This window comes from Pygocentrus nattereri, chromosome 14 (assembly GCF_015220715.1).
Source record: "Pygocentrus nattereri isolate fPygNat1 chromosome 14, fPygNat1.pri, whole genome shotgun sequence".
NCBI lineage: Eukaryota > Metazoa > Chordata > Actinopteri > Characiformes > Serrasalmidae > Pygocentrus > Pygocentrus nattereri.
Window position 1 is genome coordinate 11,082,649 of NC_051224.1, and position 22,735 is coordinate 11,105,383.

The window sequence follows — 22,735 nt, forward strand, 5'->3', positions numbered from 1 at the left end:
GATTTATGTGTTTGGGGTAGCTGTCAGGAGCCGGCGAACGGGAGCGTCCAACGTTTTTATTCCACTTTTAATAAGCGCTACTATGCAGACCAGCAAGGCCATTTCATTCCATTTCTACTCCGGCCCTCGCCTACTGTATATATCCATTTTCGCTTCTCCAAGGCTTCCGTTTGGATTAAGAGCTGTGTTTACCAAGTTTATGGGCGGATTTTTGACCAGAATGGTGGGGCTTATGTTTTATGGTTTTCTCTGTGGTCGCCGCACCTCGCTTGATACTTTCGTTTTATTTTGTATTTGTTTCGTTGCACTGTGTTTTATCTGTGGTTGTTGAAATGCTGCGTTTATTATTATTATTATTATTATTATTATTATTATGCTTTCTCTAATGGTTTATCACTTTTTTATTTTTTAACTAATCATATTAAAATATACTTTTTTCCACACTAACGGAAAAAATACTCAAAGCAAGGAGATTAATTTGTTCATTATTAACTTTTTACAGCTATAACGCGCCAGCAATGTTTACTCGTTAATAACAATGAGTAATACTTGATGTGGCTATTTGAACTTACATATATTGGTTCATTTAATCTTATTGGAAAGCAAGTATTCATATGCGTATTTCTGACCAGCAGAAAACAGAGGCCATTCAATTTATATGTTTTTTAACTTCTAAATGTTATTTTTAGTCGTTACAGTAGAATTAAGTGGAAGGTCAGATTTTGAAACAAAATTATAATAAATATTACATATCATCACATAAATGACTGCAATCAATAGAAGTATGTGACTGCTGATGCATGTTGTATATATTCGATGGCCTCAAATTTCTTTCTGTATTCCTTAAACATAACATAATTTAAGGTTGATGATATCCGTCACCGGTGGTCAACCCTTACATTGCTTCCGAGGTCGATTTGTGTACACGAGGTCATATTGGATTTTTGGCGACCCCATTTTGATCGCATCTTTTTTTGTGTGTGCGTTTCTTCTTTTAGATCCTCCGGGTTATCAGGAAGCTGTATCCTTGCATAAAATCTAGAAGTGAAAGACGTTATCTCGGTAAGTGATCCAATCTCTCTTTAAACTGCTCTGTGTGACCATAATTCATATCTGCAGACTATGTGCTTGTGGAGGAGACATTGTTTCTCAAGCATGTGCTTTTGCATTGACAGTCTATTATGTGGATTATTGATTTGTATTCATAACCAATATGAAATAATACTGACCCATGAAGTAAAGACGAAAATCTATATTTTATTGAAATCGATGTTAATAACGAAACAAGATTTTTGACTTTAAGCGTAATTTTAATTGCACAACTGAAACTGAAAGAACATTTGCTAACAAAAACCAAACATGAAATGAACACGTGCATGGAAAAAAGGAAATAAGAATGCAATTATTAACAAGTCCCTTCGGTCTGAATGAGGCGATTAATCAATGTTAATCTTTTGTGTGCATGTCCTTGGCGTAGCTGCAATTGCCATATGTCCGAAGACATTTACTTTTCTAATGAGGAATTTCTGATTTTTAATAATACGATACTGCATTCGAGTAAAACTGAGAAAAGGCTTAGATGGAAGTTATAGTACGAGTGCCCAAATTGTATAATACTGGCCATGCTTTACATTCCACTCCCACCGTGTGAATTCGAGGAATCAAATGACAAATAATGGCGCAGCAAAAGGTTAACAATCAAACCTTGTCACAGACACACACGTTGTAACAACATTCCCAATCTGTTTTTTACTTGTAAGTAAATACAAGAACAACAAGAACAACCATAACAATAACATCAACAACAACAACAACAGCTGATTATTTTGGCATTGGGACGCTGTGGGCGATTACAATGTTACAGTGACACTGAAGATGACAAAACCAGTAAAACAGGGTAATAATTTTACCCCAAGGCGACTGATATCATTACATTATCTTATTGTACTGATTAAAAAAACTCAACATAGAATGCATCACTGGTTAATATGAGATATTTTCGTATTTAAAGTTACACAGGTAAAAGTTCTAGCATTATGAATACATATGGAAATAACATAAAATTTGGGTTGTAGATATTATACCAAGTAGATTAGGATGAGGAAATAAAGGATGATTAATACAACCTGCGTATATATATATATATATATATATATATATATATATATATATATATATATATATATATATATATATATATATATATATATATGTGTGTGTGTGTGTGTGTGTGTGTGTGTGTGTGTGTGTGTGTGTTCTTTATATTTATGGTGTTCCGTTTTTCTTCTAAATTCCATCGTTTGAGCAAAAATGTATCCATCGCCAAATAATGTCAAATAGAATCCAATGAGCTGCTCTTCCTGAAAAAACAATTTGACAAATTATAGTACCCCCTCAAAAAGGCATAAAAGTATGAAATAATCCAAAGTGCAAGGTGGTAATCCACCCAGGACGGGATCTTGTATGAAATATATCATGGTGCTGAGAAAAGTACAAAAAAAAGACCGTTTTCTGCATTCCTTTTCTTCCACCCACGTATTAGTTAATAAGTAATCTTTTAAATTGTTCCCACTTACTCACGCATTTAGCAATAGTTGCAAAACGAAGAACAATAGTGTTAACCAAAAAAATGTTGCAGACACCTACATTTTTGCCTCGTGCCTTCCTCCCACACCGCTGGTGATGTTCTCTATTCAGGCAGCTAGCCGAAAAACATCTTTTTAAAGTTGCCTATTTACAGCTGCCTGTGTGTGGTAGAACTCATAAATCTTACGTAGCCATAAACGACGAGGGTAGTGTCCTGAATAATAAAAATATGGAGAGGGGTGTGTGTGTGTGTGTGTGTGTGTGTGTGTGTGTGTGTGTGTGTGTGAGAGAGAGAGAGAGAGAGAGAGAGAGAGAGAGAGAGAGAGAGAGAGAGAGAGAGAGACAGAGAGAGTGAGAGAGAGAGAGAGAGAGAGAGAGAGAGAGAGAGAGATGACGAAAGGCGGGGAAGAGAGAAAGCAATATTTCTAAAACACCTTTATGTTTTCGTTTCTCTCGCGCTGGCTTTCTTCCACGTTTCCTTTCGTCATTCTTTGTTTTTTGTTTTTTTTCATCTCCTATTGATTTACCTTTTTAAAAATCCGCCTTATGTCAAAGTCCCACTTAGCATAGCATTCCAAAAAATATCAAGGAGACCTACTTGTGTATGTTTAACTTGTGCTCGGTAGCCAAGTTAGACTGGTGTGATCAGGACCTGTCGGTGCATTAAATATCAAAAATTATCTTCGTTTTTTTCTATCTGGTGATTTGTTTTCACACTCCTCCCCCGCTTTCAAGTCCGCCTGTTGTCTGTTCTCTCGCTCTGTCGCCCCCTCCCCACCTGTTTTCATGTTTTGCGCATAAGTTATACTAGTTGGGTGTGTTGGCAGAGATGTGATGTAACATTAAGAACACAGGCTGAACGTTGCTTGTGCCTGGAGACAGCCAGCACTGAGAAGGCACTTCCTAGTCGTTTAATATGCATCAGTGGAATAAGAGAGAACTAAACGTACCTAACTGAACCGCATTAGCACAGCCTGACACGTAAACTAGTGAAGTGGGTTGGAAAAAAGAAAAAAAGCTGCAAGGATGTCCATTTGTAGGCCCTTAGCCTGTCCTGCGCGCCTGCAATTAGCATAATTTTTCACTGGTGACGCTGTTTGATGGGGATTAACGCTAGCGCCTGGCACATCCACAGCCAGCTCCGTTATTTCCAAATAGCCTGGGAAGGCCTGTGTTGACAATACAATAAGCCGCCAAAAGAGGAGCAAAAGGGCGAAAATAACGCGAGCGAACGGCTGGGGCCCGACATGCAACGGGGAAATGTGACGGCGGCGAGCCAGCAGCTCTGCTCGGATTATGATGTTCAGGTTTACACCGTGAGCGAGGGAAGAGGGGAGAACGGAGGCGAAATCTGAGGCCATTGTTATCAGCGAGCAGGGCGTACCAGTCGACAGGGCGGCCAGGAGCAGCGCTGCCTGTCCATTTGCAGTCCCCCTCGCATACCTCAGATCTTTCATGCTAGACCATCTCCCCCCCTTTCGCGAGCCGAGGGGATCCGTCCAGGAGCGCCCGCACTCTGGCGCGGGGCAGCCGTGCTCGAGATACCCGGCGTCTGACGCTCGCTGGCGGGCTGAAATATCGCAACGGCAACGAGCTCTGGGCTGCTTTATTGATTGCACGGTGGCCGAACGTGAAAAAATATGATGCCTGCTCGGACGTCGCTCGTCAGAGGCTAAGGTAAGCTGCTTTGAAATAGGCTATCAGTTTGTGAATGGCGGTATGTGTGTCCTAGTGATTTATGACCGTATGACTCCAAACGCGGTTCAAGAAGAGTTCACAAGGCTTTAAGCTTCCTTCCACGCAGCAGCCTTCTTTCTTCCCCTCCGGATTGTTCCCCAGCCTAACGCATTCATTTCGCCAGCCGCATATTTTTCTTCCGTATCAGAGAAAATCATTTCAGGGGGGCTGCATACTGTCCTGTCGCCTTTGATGCAAAGGATGTGTTAGATTTTAACGCATTAGGAAAGCGATATTTCTGGGCGATCGGATGCTGTAGCTAAGCGAAACACCGAAATATTTGCCGATTTCCAAGCTCTCTGGGTTGTCCATTGGTGCTTTTTTGTTTGATACATAAATTGTTCGTCCTGGGCCTCCTTTGCCCCAGTGGAGGAAATCAACTAACATTAAGGCAGCGCCGTCTACCCTTAAAAGCCTAGACATATAATAAGAATAAACGAATATTGGTCATTAATTGCGTTGTTTTGTTACAGCCCGTTCGGAAATTAGCCTCTTTCTGTATCCCCGTGTCCGATAGCTAAGGGGCGCCCAAGCAATGTTCTGCCCCTTGTTGTTTTGTTGACGTTTCACGGGATGGTCTCTTTCCCCCAACCACGTCCGTCCTCGACTCCATAATTGTGTTAAGGTTGAATCTACAGAAAAGTTGGTTATTGTGTTACCATAACAAGAGGGCCAGGACATTACGTGTTCCATTTAATGGAACTGCGATATGATTTGATATCTATAATGCTCCTTCCCCCCCTCCCCCGAACAATTCCTTGGAGTAAATGATTAGGATTCCGTCCGTCTTCTTCGAAGATAAATGAGCTACATTTGTGACGTGTTGAGAGTTGATGTCCAAAAGCTGTAGCTCAGGTTCTCAGTTTTATAAACAGACTCATACAAACCTCCATTCCTTCTATATATAACATTTCAGCACGTGAGCAATATTATTTTCTTTATATTTTCTGCAATTTCGTTGTGGTTGGTAAAATTCGTTTTACTGACAACCACAACTGTACGTTTTTCAGCCTTTTCGTTTTCGAAATTATTCATTAGCTTTTATCGTGGGTTATTTAAATATAGTTTATTGTTACCACCCACTACTGATAAAAAATGGTCTTTAAGTCTATTTTGTGCTGGGCTTACGTATTTGTTCATTTTACACTCGGTTTAATTGGCCTACATCTGGTCGTATTTCTGTGAGCATTTAATTTACACCATTGAGTGCACTGGCTTTGTGTCGGATTTCACCACATGGATTAAGTTATTTTCTGCTTTGTGTTTATAATGGATAGACTATGGCTGCACCGTGCACTACATGACGTAAAAAAATAGGCCTTATGTTGACTCTATTTACCTAAGGTAGACACGGCCTCTAGTTTTGGCAATTTAAAAGGCGTTAAGTAGCAATAGCATAACATTTATTATCGTGTCAATACGTCATCAATTATAACACAATTATATGAGTAAAATTACATTCAATGATTTTATTTCATTGTATATACCATCCTAAATTCAACTTGCTGCTGTTATGTCTACTACAAAACAGAGAACCTCTGTAAATCTCAGGACAGTTCTTCATATTTTTACGATTCTCCCTTGACTTATAACCGTAAATGAATGCCAGGTGTCTGTAAGTGTTTGAGTGATTGCCCTAGATTTGTCTATTTCGGTTCAGCGACCATCATGAATCACATCTAGAGAGGGTTTCCGGGGACCTTTTTCCACGCCACACTCACAGGGTCCACTAAGTTCACCACATTGGTCATGGAACACAATGCCGGTTTTTCAGGTTTTTAATGTTGACCAAATACATTTGTGTGTAACTGGAGAAAGCTCTCTGGAGATTGCCTCTCTGCATGAGGCATATTTATTGATTTGTCTAAGCTGCTAACCTATTTTGTAGAGCTCAGGTCATTTATTAGACAATGACGCTTCTTCAGAATCGAGAAAACAAAGCTTTATTACATAGCATTAACATTTTTGTTTGATATTATTATTTGCTATATATTTTTCCAGCGTAGTTTATATGAAACGTCATTCTAGGCTACAAAACTGGTAGCTAGTGCTAAACGCTAATGTCTGTCTATTGCTCAGCCTGTACCTTCATGTTAGTTTGAGTGAACGAAATGCAGTTTTAAATATTGTCATAATACATTCAAATTTATTATCAGTTAGTAATGATTTAATAAATATGTAAACAATACACAGACACGTAGAAATAACTTTCAGAGGCAATTCTAGCTTCAGAAACAGAGCACCAACAAAGAGAAAAGTCTTTTATTACCAATAAAAATATAAATTCAAAAGAAAATATTTTATTATTATATATATATTTATGAGCTACGAAAATCAGATGTTTGGTACAGAAACAGCAATAAAAAACAATGGATAAGTAGATAGTTATGGTGTTCAACATCGGCAAAAGTACAGTTTTTGAGACCTTCGCAATTGTGTTATGATACTTGTTTGCGAGAGAGAGAGAGAGAGAGAGAGAGAGAGAGAGATCACAGTCCAGCGTTGCCTGACATAGCATCTGCAAGCCGCGTTGTGGGAACGTACTATTCATGTCATGGCGCCTTTCAGCGCAGTAAGATGGATTTACCTCGCGCCCCTCTTATTATGTGCCTCTTATAACCTTTCAGGTCAGCTTCCAAGAGGCCGTTGGAAAAAGACCGTCACGTGACATCTGGTGCCAATGTTCTTCCAGAAGGTCGTCAGGACCCTGGTAGCCAGTAACGCGACTTTTGGAAATGCAGAAAACGACCTACTACGACAACTCGACACTATTCGGAGGTTACTCGTACCAAGGGGCCAACGGCTTCGGCTATGAGGCCCAGCCAGCCGCCTTCCAGAGCTCAGCGCACCTCGAGGGGGACTACCAGAGGTCCGCCTGCTCACTGCAGTCCCTCGGCACCAGCGCGCCCACACAGCCACAACATGCCAAGACGAAAGAGCTCAACGGCAGCTGTATGCGGCCTAGTCTGCCATCTGAGCACCACCCACCTCCCCAGGTTTCCCCTCCCCAAAACCCTGTGAACCCAACTGGTTCTAGCGCCCCACAGCAACCAGGTGGCAGCGGAAGTGGTGGGGCTGGAAGCGGAAGTACAACTAAATCGTCATCAAAGTCGTCCACTCTTGCCCCAAACCCGACCGTCACGAAGCAGATCTACCCATGGATGAAAGAATCGCGTCAGAACACCAAGCAAAAAAACAGCTCCCCCAGCGCAAGCTCAGCTAACGGTGTGTGCCAACCCCTCCCTAACCTTTAACGATCAACCGCCCCTTCCCCAACCTGAACCCCACCTGCTCCTGTTTGCCCGAGACAGATGTTGGCCTGTATAGAGGCCTATCCTTTTGAAACTGATTTAGCTGCTGGTTGATTGCAATAATGGCTAATCGTACCAAAATCGTAGCCTTTATTTCCCTCTTCCATTTTCCTTCTGTGTGTTTGACGGGGGTCAACTAATGACAATAAGGCTCCTGCAATATTTAAATTCAAACAGTCAGATAAAAACAAAGTATATTCATATATATTGCTTACAGTGAGACCAGTGCCCCATCGACTGTTTCACTGTTACACTATTTACACTACTACTTCCCAAACATTGGTTCACGAGGCAAACGAGCCATTCAAATTCAATCAACGTGTGGAGAGCAAATATGGTCTAGCGTGCTGCACAGTACGATTTTGGCCGTGGGCATTGGTCCTAACACAATTTACATATACCCGGTCAATGTTAGGGGGCACATCTCTTAATAAATGCCAGTTATGAAACGTTGACAACCAATATGAGGATGCTAAGGGTTTTTTTTTTACGTGACCAGCTTTATTAAGGGGAACGATGCATTCAATTGCCGCATGTAGTAATTATGTTTTATTTCATTCCCATCCCAGCGGAGAGCAGTGGCGGCGAAAAAAGCCCTCCGGGTTCTGCGGCTTCCAAGAGAGCGCGAACAGCCTACACGAGCGCGCAGCTCGTGGAGCTTGAGAAGGAGTTCCATTTCAATCGGTACCTCTGCAGGCCTAGACGCGTAGAGATGGCCAATCTTCTCAACCTTAGTGAAAGGCAGATCAAGATCTGGTTTCAGAACCGGCGCATGAAGTACAAGAAGGATCAAAAATCGAAAGGCATGGGTTCCTCCTCAGGGGGGCCATCTCCGACCGGAAGCCCGCCCCTCTCAATGCAGTCCTCTGCCGGTTTTATGAACTCCATGCATTCTATGGGCAGCTATGACGCACCGTCGCCACCATCTTTCAACAAGCCTCATCAAAACGCTTATGCCATGTCTACAGCCTATCAAAACCCAATGAAAGGTTGCCCATCGCAACAGAAGTATGGTACCACGGCACCGGAATATGACCCTCACGGGCTACAGGGTAACAGTGGCAACTACGGGACGCCTAACATGCAGGGTAGCCCCGTGTACGTGGGAGGCAACTATGTGGATGCCATGCCTGCCACCGGGCCATCTATGTACGGCCTCAATCACCTACCACACCACCAGTCTGCCAGCATGGACTACAACGGTGCCACACAGATGTCGGCCAACCAACACCACGGACCGTGCGATACACACCCGACATACACGGATTTGTCGACGCACCATCCTTCTCAGGGTAGAATTCAAGAAGCACCCAAGTTGACTCATCTGTAGCAGGTTTGGACAAAAAAAAATAAACAAAAAATGATCAAAACAAACATAAACCCATGGGACGATGCAATGGGGTTGAAAAAAGATGATCCAGTGGTTTCTTGCCTTGTCTAGAACCGCAGTTGGTGTCGATGTTGTCTTTTCATTCACCTGTGAGCACATTCGTTTGTTCAGAAGACATCTCCCAATCAATCCATTGCCCACAGCCCTAAAATGCCCCTTTAAAGACAGCGCTCATGAATATTGGGTAACTGTGGCTAGCGTACGCCAAGGAATAGATTATTTTACTGTACAACCCCGTGTGCCCCCCCCCCCCGATTACGTCATCATTAGCATTTGTGCAGCATATTGCCAAGTTCTTCACACTTAGAACTGCTTGAGAGCGGAGTGGTAGTGTACTCTTGAAACTGGCGTTAGGAAACCACTGGATTGTTTTTCGCTCACTTCCCTTCTTTCACATACCTCTTTTTAAACGACTCACTAAACATTTCTTTATTTATTTTTTAGTCTATGCGCCCGAAAAAAACATGAGCGTAACAAAACAATGCGCGCATTCATCTTGGCAAGACAAAGTAGCAGCCTACACTCATTTCTGGATTTGACCAGTCGAGGTTCATTTTTCAACTATGCTACCTAGGGCATTCTCCCATGAAGTGACTAGAATTAGATAATTGCTTTGACGTTGGTACAGGGTAAAGAAAGAAGATTTGAGAATTTAGTCAATAGGCCTACATGGTCACCCCTATCTTTCTCAACTGTTAATGCCCCTCCCTCGCCCTCCCACTCCTTTCTCCTGACTACCCCCCCCCCCCCCCCTTCTCTCTCTCTCTGTCTCTCTCTCTCTCTGGGTTTGCTTACATTAGCCCACACTAATGCGGAAGGCCCATACTTTCTCATGTCTTGACTTAACGTGGAAACAGGGTATAATTGAACAAAATGCATGTCCGGGAAACCAGGCAATGGTGTAGACGTTTCGGTTTACGCCTAATGCTTTCTCGTCTGGGCATCATTGTTGCACTTAGAGTTTACATTTTGATGGATACGGAAAAAAGTAAATCTTATTTTGAAGCGAAAGACCTTCAATCAGCGTCTTTCGGTGTGTGTTCAAATGAACATTCATAAATATATATTTATTTGTTATAGCCAGTTTAAATACTTTCTTTTTGTATTATTTATCCCCCATGTATTTATATCGAGAAAGTGTACTTTTTTAGTATTTACCTGTTATAAAAAGAAGACATTGTGTTCTTGTCATTGTAACTAATTTTAGTTCTTGTATTTTAGAGAAACGTAGGTTTATGTTACCCTTGTACATAAACAATGATTTGACTTGTACAGGGGGCGTGAGAGCGGAATCGAACCGTTCCTGCATAGTCGGAAATTAGACAGTATAGCGAAACTTTTTTTGGAAACTTCATTTGTTCTTTGTAGCTACTTTGATTTTCTTGTTAAGAGTTGGCTGTTGAACAATTCTTTAATAAAATGTTATGTTATTCATTTCCATTCTTGTCGTACGTCTCTTTAACGCTCCATTGCCCCCTCCCCCACCCCCGCACACGCACGGTATATCTCTCTTCAAGGCTTCCTAAAGAGCCCTCAAGGCCGCGCCTGCAAAGCGGTGGTCACGTGAGGTGAGGTCAGCTTAGGCCCTTACTCTCAGTTTGCTGTCTTAGAAAGAAACAGTTCCCTCTGTAAATCATAAGATACTCGAATAAGTCCACAGGTCTAGAAGATTTGAAGGCAGTAACGTTTAAAAACACACACACACAAACAAACAGAAAACAAAGACTCGACTAAAATTATCCGCGTCTTGTTTATTTAATAAGTTTCTTTGAATCAGGGTTGTAGTTTGATTGTTTGGGGAATAAAACACAATAGACTAACAGTAAGATTAGTTTTAAAATGTACAAGTAAGCCACTCTAGTTTACTCTAAGAATAAAACACTGCAACAAAATGTTGAGCATACTCAGTGACAATATAAACCAATCGTTTACAATAAGCTAACAAGCTGCATTAATTTGCTGGCGCAAAGGAAAAGCTCATGTCAGGATTTTAAATTAAACAGTATTTCAATGCACGGTCAGGGTAACTTCAAAAATTCATAACATAACATGGGAAATAAACCAGCATTGCAAAGCAGACTAGCAAAATGATTTAAACATGCACAGTACTCATCAAACATTAGAAAGTCATATATTAGTAATTTATATTAGTAACATATATTAGTTTTTATTTTTTCCAAATTCTACTTATTGACGTCCGATAACCAATAGATAGATAGATAGATAGATAGATAGTTAGATAGATAGATAGATAGATAGATAGATAGATAGATAGATAGATAGATAGATAGATAGATAGATAGATAGATAGATAGATAGATAGATAGACGAGGCCGAGACGAAATTAAAACCTTTTAAAATATTCTCCGCAGATGACAGGAAAATCCTTTTCGTACAGAAAATTCTCATAAATACGGGTAAATCGGCGCTTCTTTTTCCTGGTTAAAATAAAACCGGACAGAGAGATCGATGTGTCCCATTAAACCGCAGTAGCTCCATTCTGGAAATGGGCCTCTTGAATTGACCTCCTCTTATTCGAATGTCCACTTCCCCCAGCTCGCTTTGTATACCCTTTTAATACCCAAACACCCACACACATTTTATCGTTTTCTATGCTTCTTCCAAACAAGAAAATGGCGAAAGGACGAGCTAGTGCGAGAAACTGCAGAGATGAGCATCCGTCTGAGCATCCATTCAGGACCACGACGCATTCCTGGTTTTACTTCCTCGCTATTTCTGTGCGTCATAGTAGGTAATAAAACTAAACTCTTCGCGTGAAAAAAGACGCAATTTTGAGAAAATCTCAAGACTGTGTTGGAATAAAGGGGGTTTTCTTTGTTGTGATCCTGGAGGGTAGAAGCGAATTCTTGAGGGTGGTTCCTGTCAGGCGCTTTGCCGGAGAAAAGATTGATCACCGCTGCTACTTCACTACTTAGTTTCTAAAAATATCTAACCCATATCCTATTCGCTTTCAACTTTCTTAAAACATCGCCGTTCTCTATTTCATCAGCTACCCGTTCCTTATTGTTTTCTTCTATGAGGCTGCAGAAACAACAACAAAAAAATATTTCAAATGTTTCATATTTTAACGCAAGGGTTGAACACAGTCGAAGATTTGTATGTTTGAGGGCGACCTCTTGGTGAACTTTGGGTAGTCAGTGCTGCAAACCAGGCTATTTAGACACTCTAAAAGTTCACTGGAGACTAGAAGTAGATTTTACATCCTAATGCGGAATTAGAGGGTGATGCTAAGTAGCAGCACGTAATAGCAAATATTTTAGCATGTGTTTATAAATTAAATTAATTCTAGCCAAAATTCAACGGCAAACTTACGCGAAGGCAGGTTCCAAATTTTCCCAAGGAGTCCAAAAAAGACAGAAAGGTTTAAATGAATACTCTATACACAGACATACTTCGAAAGAGGAATCCCCTTGTCCCACAGATAGGACTACGAATCGTGAAACCTCTCTGATACACCTCTATTTATTTAGACAATGGTTGGGGAATTTTATACAGCTTTATGCCATATACAGCTACCTTTCTTGTCTGTTACTCCTGTCAAAACTTTTAAGATTAATGATCCTCGCCAAAATACGCAGTTAACCATATTGTGCATGTGCGTTTAACAGTCACTTAAGGCCTGAGGATTACATCACCGCGAGCTGTGTATTAGCATGGCCATTGTCTCACCAAGGGTCTTACTTCACCACCCACGCCGAAAAGCACTGGTCAAACACATGGCAACCGGGCATTTTTTATTTTTATATGCAAGCCCCTGCTAACATGAAATTTCCATGAACGCCTTGAATATTTGATCAATTCAGAAAAATAACGCTTTCTTTTTGCCACAAGGCCCCGCATTTTGATTGGCTGAGAACAGTCATGTGATCAGGAACTGGCTGCAATTTCGCCCATAGTCTTCAGTTTAGTAGACCCTGGTCCCCATACGCTAGTAATATCACCAATATACACAATTATTAAAGCCCGCAAATGCAGCCATAGCGGGAGCGCAAAATAAAACGGCGCCTTTTGGATGTGACTTTTTTGTGCATTTTGGTGTCGCTGGCCGCCCTTCTTGCCAAGGCGAAGCGATGAATTTTGAATTTGAGAGGGAGATTGGGTTCATCAACAGCCAGCCTTCCCTTGCTGAGTGCCTGACGTCTTTCCCCGCTGTCCTGGAGTCATTTCAAACTTCATCAATCAAGGACTCGACAGTAATTCCACCTCCTTTCGAGAACACCATCCCCAGCCTGAGCCCTTGCACAGGCAACCAGGCGCGACCGAGGAGCCAAAAGCGAACCGCCTCCAATGGCCTCCAGCTCCGGACGCAAGCAACACCACCACCGCAGCAGCAGCAGCAGGGCCCGGCTCCACTGTCGGGCGGCGGTCCCTTAGCCCACGAGTTTCCATGGATGAAGGAGAAGAAATCGTCAAAGAAGTGCCCCAAGCCTGCAGCAGCAACAGCAGCAGCAGCAGCATCGGCCACTGCAGCTGCCTCTCCCTCTCCAGCATCCTCTGGCTACGCCACAGCGGGACTCGAGTCCCCGACAGGTCAGTATTTCACTGTACACCATATTTTTCGATTTTTCTGCTTTTTTGGAAGACTTTATGTGTGAATGCAAGGCTGTCTGTTGCTCAAGCTATATGGATGTATCAACTGCCTTCTTTTCAAACAGATACAGAATAATGATTGACTGCTATTCATCCTGTTTACAAATTTCCAAGCTTATTAACATTTCACATAAATGTAGCATATCAGCTGCGCATATTGCGCAGTTTACATGCTACAATTTTGGCAACGCATCTGATATGCTTATTTGTTGCTCAAAAGAAATATTATGGAATGCAGTTTTATGTTATATATTATGTTCAGTGCTACTAATATTTTATCTGTTGCCTAATCAATACCATCCACATTCTAGGTTACTGCACATTACCGCTTCCATCAAACAGCAAAATTTCGTGATTACAATGTCCTCATACGATAACTACTACCCCTCCCCCATTTCTTGGCGTAATATTCGAATGCATGACTTTTCTGCCCGATAAAGTTGCAGCTCCTTTGATACAGATAGTAAATCTTGCTCTGGAATAACGATTTAATCGCAGTTGATGTCAGCGCTGTCTTAATGATATATATTCATAACCATGTCTCGTGGCTTGGGGTAGCCATTTTGGATGTCAGTATGCAATGTGAACGCAGCTGAACAAAACAAAACATGGAGCTTACTGCATATGCACCGCAAAAAGCTTTCCCCTGGCCGACAACGGATTTCTACAATCCGATCTACACGATTGCACCAAAAACAAAACGGACTAGTAGGCTACACGTGGATGTTTTGATGTCTTTTGGAATTGCTTTGGCGCAGTTTAGTCATTTCTCTCTTGATTTTGCAGAGGTGCAAGGCGGATTGGACAACGGCAGCGGTTCCAGGCGACTGAGGACTGCCTACACCAACACGCAGCTGCTCGAGCTGGAGAAGGAGTTCCACTTCAACAAATACCTCTGTCGACCCAGGAGGGTGGAAATCGCTGCTCTTTTGGATCTAACCGAGCGCCAGGTCAAAGTGTGGTTTCAGAATCGGCGCATGAAGCACAAGCGGCAAACGACGCATCACCGAGACGGTCCAGAGGGCGAACCCAGCGGTTTCGAGCCCCTCGAAGGTGCAGACGCAGCCTCGCCTTACTCGAACCAGCCACCGGAGTCGTCCGGTCCGGGTTCCAGCTCAGGTTCGGCGGGAGCGTCGGAGAGCGAGTCGTGCCCCCCGGCCGCCTGCTACACGAACAGTGCTGACAATAGCCAGCCCACGCCCGAGGAAGGTCAGGCGATGCAGCCGAAGTGCGCATCTGCTCCTGACACAGAGGTGCACTCCCCCCCGTACCCAACGCCCACCACAGAGAACTCAGCCACAATGGGCAGCGAGGGCCGAGAGCACAGCGCGTTCCCAGAGCCGCAGGACGCCCACTCACTGGCCGATTTGAATTTCTTTTCCACTGACTCCTGCCTACAGATTTCGGACGCTTTATCTCCGAGTCTGCAGAGCTCACTGGACAGCCCCGTAGACTTCTCCGAAGAGGATTTTGACCTGTTTACGAGCACTCTTTGTACCATAGATTTACAACATCTACAGTTTTGATTGACTGTAAAATTTAGAAAAAACAATCCAAGTGCATCCCGCCACAATATTATGATTTTTTCCCCCAACTACAACATTCCTAATGAAAGGACAGACAGAGAGACAGAGAGAGAGAGAGAGAGAGAAATCCCCTTCTGGGTTGTATTCAGAAACAGTTGTGAGACGAAGCCGTAGCGGAGAGAAATAATTCATTGCTTTTGACAGTATTACGGTGTTCTGTTCTAGCGAATCCACACCGGGACTGCCCCTGTCCAGTTTCAGGTATTTTATTGCCTTTTGTTTATCTGGCTTTTAGTTCGTGCTGACTTGCAGAGGAATGTGCGGGACTCTTTTCAGTGAAGCTCAATCATTGAATTCTCAGGAAATGTGTCAGAATTTAAGGCTAGCTGAACTGCTTTTAGGAAAAATCTCCCGAGGCGGGCATTGCCCCATGATGATGAATTTTAGAACTAGTTTATTTATTGAGATTCTTTAATAGTAAATTTAAAATTATTTATTGTACATTATTTTCATAGTTGAAAATAAAACCTTTATAAGCTGGAGCATGTGTGAATGATTTATGAGAGGTCCAAATGCAAGTCCATCTCCTGCCGAGTGACTGAAGAACCCTATCATTACTGTTATTATAATGATTCCAATGAATGAAGATAGAATTCTATCAGTCATCTTGGAGAAAATATCTCTGTTTTGATTGATTTAGAATTTTACCTACTAACTAAATAATGCACAGTAATTATTTTTAACTACTATACATACAATAACAATACCACTACTACAACTACTAATACCAAATAATAATAATAATAATAATGATATTATAATAATAATAATAATCATTATTATTATTATTATTATTATTAGTATTATTAACTGCAGTAGTTTGTTCGCACGAGACACGTTTCAGTCATGTCGTGAAACTGAATTCAGAAACTAAAGTATCACATTCTCCTTGTACAAATACAAATTACCTTATAAATATCCTCCATACAAATAGAGGAGCAATTTGCATTTCTCTGAAGCTACAAGCTCAAAGTAAAACACTGAATACATGTAAAAACAATAACGATATGAATGTGCTTCTGTGTAACCCCCCTTTGATATGACGCATAACAAATGCATTAGTTTATTAAGCGGTTATTATTATTATTATTATTATTATTATATACATTGAAGATAGCTATTTTAGTCTTTTAGTGTGCTCTGTGTGGACTGTTCATTCACACGGGCTCTGGTGTTGCTGTGCTGGGCTCTTATGGCTACATTGGCTGAGATGTAGCCCAAAATGGCGCTGGGAGCACAATGAAGGATATGAACAATAACGCGGCGGCCATTATCGAACGTCTTGGTTGAGTCTGAGAGCAGGGGACACTGAACTGGTCAGTGCTTCGCTGTATGTATCATTTTAAATGAACATTTTAACACAAACGAAGGACTCGTCAAATCATAATGATTCTTTTTGATATCATAATCAATAGTGGAAGACTTAGGTAATAGATGGATCTGACCCAATGCAACGTAATATAAACCACAGGACGACTATGCAGACTGAACAAAATAGTAATAGTAACAGTTCCATGAACAACAACAACACCAAAAATGATTAATTGTTTCTATTGATTGTGTAACGTTTTCTGGGAAAAGCAATACCTAATACTAATTTCTTCACTCAAGTCAGTGAATAAGATCCAAACTCCAAGTGCATACCACCTTTTAAGCCCTCAAGTCATATTTAAATCTTTCATGAATGTAATTTTTAAACCAGATGTTTTAAAAACTGTTTTTAATACTCATCATTCAAAGCATACACATTTTGCCCTGTACTAAATATCACATTTATTACATTATTACATAACTGTTCACATATGTGTGCATCATGCTTACAAGGGTTCATACATCCAAAGGTTTTTGAATGAGTGTGTATCTTTCATGTGATGGCACCAGATTATGAAAACATCTATGCATATATATACTTATCTTCATGTGTGCATACATATACAGATGTGTGCTCGTTTATATGTGTGTATCAGTGAGCTGGAGAGGGAATGTGTGGTAAAAAGACCAGCTGTATGGTCACACCATAGTCAACACTTAGCTACCAAACCGAAGCTTAACTGTTGTGCAACTCATCGATATATACTTCATATCTCTGTCTACCCTGAGAATTCAGCACAAATGCAGGGACATACTGTTGACAGGTATAAATCAATTGTAAATTGGAAGAGAAGGACAGTGAATGAACTTCGATCTCCTGTGATGTTTCAAATGATACAGTTGTGTCACACTAAGGTAAAGAGGAAGAGACTGTCAGACGCATTTACATTTACAGTAAACACCAGAAAAACAGACGGACAGATAGATAGGCAGACAGAGATGGATGGATACACAAAAAAATATATGATTGAAAAGTGTCAACTGATTTTACCAAATACAATATATAACATCAACCAAATGATGTAAAATTAAGTGCAGCCATTGTAAGGGACATGTAGACAGACAGACAGACAGACAGACAGACAGACAGACAGACAGACAGATAGATAGATAGATAGATAGATAGATAGATAGATAGATAGATAGATAGATAGATAGATAGATAGATAGATAGATAGACCTAAGACTCCCTTCCACCAAGATGCAGTTGTTTACATTAATACAATTCCTGCCAAAACACAATAATGTATATTGTTGGTGGGACATCAGTCTATCTCTACAGAGATCACAGGTGGCACCCTGAAAAGTATGACTTCAGGACCTTTTGTTAGGGAGTATAACTGCACCATGTTTCATTCCATTTGCATATTTTTGAGTTCTTTAGAATCTTTAGAATTTAGAATGAAGTGCACAATTGGACCTTAAGACCACTGTTGTACCTTTATGCATGTATATTTACACTGCTTTTACCTTGATGAACAAAAATGTACCTCTACAGCACCTTTTTTTCCCTGATAGCATAGAAATAGCCTTCCCCCTGAGATGCAGTTATTTCAGACTGGGCAGCTCTCCAGTTAGCTCCTACTAAATCCCTTAGTTTCCTGATTCCATCATGGACAGAGCCTGTTCCCTTTCTGCTACTCCTACTTCTGTTTTGGTAAACGCCAGACACAAGACAAAGATTTAACATATTGCCATCTTAAAAGAAGATCAACAATATCCAACTTGCTCTAAGGCCATTCATATCTAGTAAATATTTAGATGTCTACAGGGCACATTTTTTTCCACTAACATGATAATTTGAGGTGTGGTGCTATGTCGAGTTTTATCTCTCTTTCTCAGCTTTACTTGGTGGACTGCCAACTCTCACAGGTCTATCAGTGGCATGCTTTCTCAGTCTCACTTTGTCATAATCAGGAGCCTGTTTGTTTATTTTACAGTGCCCAGGTTTTGGCACTGCTTCATCTTTGGGGAAGGTGCAGCCTAAAGTAAACAAAGGTGCAGTGATATGGGGAATTCCTCATAAGAGAAAAATATTAACATATTCTAAAGTACGCCCTTGGTAATAGTAATGCATGAATTATTGCTAGGCATTAAGAGGATATTCAATATAAGAATGAAGGAAAGGGGAATATTGATACAAGCTGTGAAGTAAATATATAGCAAAATGTAAGTGTGGCACAGAAATGCCTGCATCTAATTTCAGGCTTTCAAAAGACATGCTTTAGCTTTATCTTTCATGGAGCAGCATTTGTTCATGTATATATACTGTTAATTCATGAAAATGACTTTGTGCCAACAAGATCCATTTTGACCCTTACCAGTGATGGGCAATAAAAGATGGCACAGTGCACCCATATTTGAAAGTGGTCAACATGCTATCTTGGCCATAATGGCTACCAAAACAATATTCTTCACTCTGCTGCAGAATGGATGCTGTACACTAGCAACTAATGTGAAGCTAGTATAATAGAAGCCAAAATATTAAGGCCAATTGATAACAGTTCTTTAAAACCATTTTCGAGCAAACGTTTTCCACAAGACAATGCATTCTACAGTTATATACTACAGTTAACATACTAATAATACTTCATTTGAAAGGTTTCAAAATTAACAATTCTCTTCACCATCCAAACTATTTTCAGAAAAAAAAACCTGTTTGAATTGTTTTTGTGACAATTTCAGCTCACACAATTGCACTGACCTCATAAAGGCTTCCGTTAAGTAAATACAGACAAAGCTACTGGACACAGGTTTAAAATGTAAAAAAACATTACTATTGTTTTTCACTGATTTACAGAACACTTCCTAATCACAATGATCACAACTCTAGAAAACATCTTTAAAAAACTTTACAAAACACCAGAATGACATCTTCCTAACATGGACTGCCTGGGGAAAAGAAGACAATTATACTCTGCCCTTACCAATTAACCTAGCAAGTAAAATAACTGAACATAAATTTACCTCCACTGATAAGAGACTCAAGTCAGTTTACATGGTAAGGTACACTGTCAGAAAAAAATTTACTGTGCAGGTACATTTTTAATTTGTCAAGCAACAAACAGTGAAAATATACCCTCAAAAAGAACAACAATAGTTTTAAGGTCCAACTGTGTATCTTATATAAGTTTTTCCCAGAAGAAATGTATGTTTTTTTACCTTTTCATAACATTTTATGTTTTATGTCTAATATTTTAAAACAGAACAATGAAATAAACAGCCTGAAGACAAGACCGGTTGCATGGTGTTAATGTAACTTAAAATATATAATTGCAATGGATTATGGCACAATTATCTTCCCTAACTAAAAGTAGAAAACATTTACCCTTGAGGGTACCACCCGGGCAACAGATTAATACCTTTTTCTGAGAGCGTAGGGTAAACATAGACAGAGCATCACCTTTTATACTTTCTTGCTGAATTGGCTGCCACAAATCATGTGACTTTAAACAAATCACTGATTTGATGAAAGTGACATCTTGCCACCATCTTTGAGACTCCATATCCACTCTACCAGAGATAAATGTTTATTGAGATTAATTTCCAGGTAAACACTGAACATTTTCTGATGACAGTTTTGATCAGTCATTCACAAAAGTTCGTGTCTCAACTTGTATAGTGAGCACAGTTCAAACAAAAGGCCTTTACCTACATCTAGCCTAGAAGAATACAGGTGAGTTTAGACTTGTGGGAAACACGAGCAAAACTGTCATTGTTGTTGTTTATGATCTTACACTGACAATATGAGAGCAATCTAACCTTCCAGCAAAAACAAATCAAGATATTTGACTATTTAAAGGAAGAATATTCAAAATACTCAAAACCCTAAAAGTATAAAGTATAAATGGCTTCCAGACAAAAAGTCTGCCCCACTGAATACATGGATTCATAAATCAGGCGATAGCTATAGTCAATAGCACCTTTGGCTTTCAAAAGAACCTTTCAAAGGATGGTTCCTTTCAAAGGATGGTTCTCTTTGTAAATAAAAAGCATTAATAACCTTTTTTTGTTTTTAAAAAGTCTGTATAATGTAAAGGTTCTTTATCAATTAAAAGTTTTTATAGAGCATATGTCCAAGTCAAGAACCATTATGTTTAATTGTGTATGAAAGAAAAAAGCTTTACATCGGAAAACAACCATTTCCATTTCTCAATGACATTTCAAACAACTACAGCAATGATGTACCTGCAAGCCTGAAAGAAGATGCAAGTGTATTTTGCTCCCACAAGCAGTGAGGGGGATAGTTTGTGAAGAAAAAACACATCTGAAGATCACAGTTAGAGAATTGCTGGAGGGAATGATAAAGTCTCCAAAACTACAAGTAGATGCGAAAAACTAGGTGAATTATATATATATATATATATATATATATATATATATATATATATATATATATATATATATATATATATATATATATTATCCTGGAAAAGAGACAGCAAATAAAAGATTTCTCTCTATAGCTCAAATTTCAGTGTAAGATCAGGCTGATATATAATACAACATGCTAATATTTACTATAGCTAATGCATAATATGAACCACTATAATAAGAGAAAACATGAAAAACAATTGTTAGTTAATGTTTATGGTTCATTGCCTCAATAAACCTATTAACCCCCTGAAAGACAACTTTTCATTGAATTTCACCAATAGTCAGAATATTCAGGAACCTTTAAAGCTTTCCTAGTCAGCTTCAAGAACTTCATGGACCGTGAATCTAACTTTCCTTCAGCTTCTTGATTGTCTTTATCCAGTATGTCTGAGGCATTGTTACATAGTACTATCTCTCTTTTGGAATGCCTTGACTTTTCACTAACAGAAATTGCAGATATGATGCAGGTATATACCTAGTCTGTATGTTTATATCTGTCTATCTATCTGTCTATCTATTTTGATGTCCCACCAACAATATGCATTATTGTGTTTTGGCAAGAATTTTATTAATGTAAACAACTGCATCTTGGTGAAAGGGAGTCTTAAGTCTGTCTGTCTGTCTGTCTCTCTCTCTCTCTCTCTCTCTCTCTCTCTCTCTCTCTCTCTCTCTATCTATCTATCTATCTATCTGTCTATCTATCTATCTATCTATCTATCTATCTATCTATCTATCTATCTATCTATCTATCTATCTATCTATCCTTAAATGTAGAAGTAAAGAGATTTTGCAATAGGGTTAATGCAATTGCAAACCCACTAAAAAGGACAAGAGAGCATCAGAGAGGGCCTATCACATTCCACTTTCCTGTAAGGCAGCCCCTGTGTACGGTAAAGTGGTAATGAATGCCATACAGTATATCATGTGACCTGCTGAAAGCTTGGAACAGGGTCAGTTATGAGACTGAATGTATAAAAACATCTAAGACCAGTAGAAAGCATCTTCAATGAACTGTAGCTTTCAGTGGATTGTATTGGTATCTGGAATTTATACATGTAAAGAACACAGATCTATACTCTGCATTTGCTTAATGTAAAGTTTTAAAACCAATATATCTTGTTTGTTGTTTGTGTGTGAAATGCAGCCATTGAAAATATTTGTTATCTAAACAATGAACAGTTGAACAAATGCTTGAAAAATCAAGGTGATCAATCAAAAATATCAGGAAAACATCACATAAGCTATATTACATATGTTTTTTGATTTGTATGTAATATTATATACATAACATGCATGTCATATGCTGGGCCAGGGTCATAGACAGATAACATTTCAGGTTTTGTTTGGGTACGTTACACTGATATTAAAGGTGCTTGTTTTTCTTCTTGCAGACTTCATGTGCCTAATTTCAATATCCATTATATTGGTCAGTGAAATCCTCTTCTGGTCCTCCTAAATATACATACAGATCTACTTTTCACAAAATAATCAAGCATCCTGAATGTTTTGTAACACATAAGTCTATTACATTAATCAAAGCATTATTTACTACACTGAGTCCTTCTCTCAAAATCTATGCATGTAGAAATAAGTATCTACTACATTTCACAGGAGAGACATTACAGAAGGACATACACACAAAACATTTCTGAAATCAGTACAAGATGACTTAGAAACGGTGTTTCATTTGGTCTTGGAGGTGGTGAGTGTCTCACCAGCTGCTATATTTGTTTTTGTTTATGACAATAAACAAATTCTATTGACTC

At 39.8% G+C, this 22,735-nt stretch overlaps 2 protein-coding genes across 10 annotated transcripts in view; both read left to right on the forward strand.

The window, feature by feature from the left end:
- Positions 1 to 10,464, forward strand: part of hoxb3a (homeobox B3a) — a 52,884-nt gene extending 42,420 nt beyond the window's left edge. For 7 of the 9 annotated variants that reach the window (XM_017685404.2, XM_017685430.2, XM_017685422.2 and 4 more), the window contains 3 exons: positions 999 to 1,062; positions 6,951 to 7,548; positions 8,204 to 10,464. In XM_017685404.2, the coding sequence (XP_017540893.1) occupies positions 7,059 to 7,548; positions 8,204 to 8,964 (1,251 nt within the window). In that variant the 5' untranslated portion in view covers positions 999 to 1,062; positions 6,951 to 7,058 and the 3' untranslated portion in view covers positions 8,965 to 10,464. Of the gene's footprint in view, positions 1 to 204; positions 224 to 998; positions 1,063 to 2,976; positions 4,264 to 6,950; positions 7,549 to 8,203 lie in introns of those variants that run through there. The other 2 variants (XM_037544818.1, XM_017685464.2) reach the window with 2 other exon arrangements.
- Positions 10,465 to 12,176: 1,712 nt separating this feature from the next.
- hoxb2a (homeobox B2a) lies at positions 12,177 to 15,703 on the forward strand. The gene is made up of 2 exons (XM_017684329.2): positions 12,177 to 13,575; positions 14,422 to 15,703. The coding sequence occupies exons 1-2, from the start codon at positions 13,116 to 13,118 to the stop codon at positions 15,159 to 15,161; spliced, it is 1,200 nt and encodes a 399-aa protein (XP_017539818.1). The 5' UTR covers positions 12,177 to 13,115; the 3' UTR covers positions 15,162 to 15,703.
- Positions 15,704 to 22,735: the final 7,032 nt, after the last annotated feature.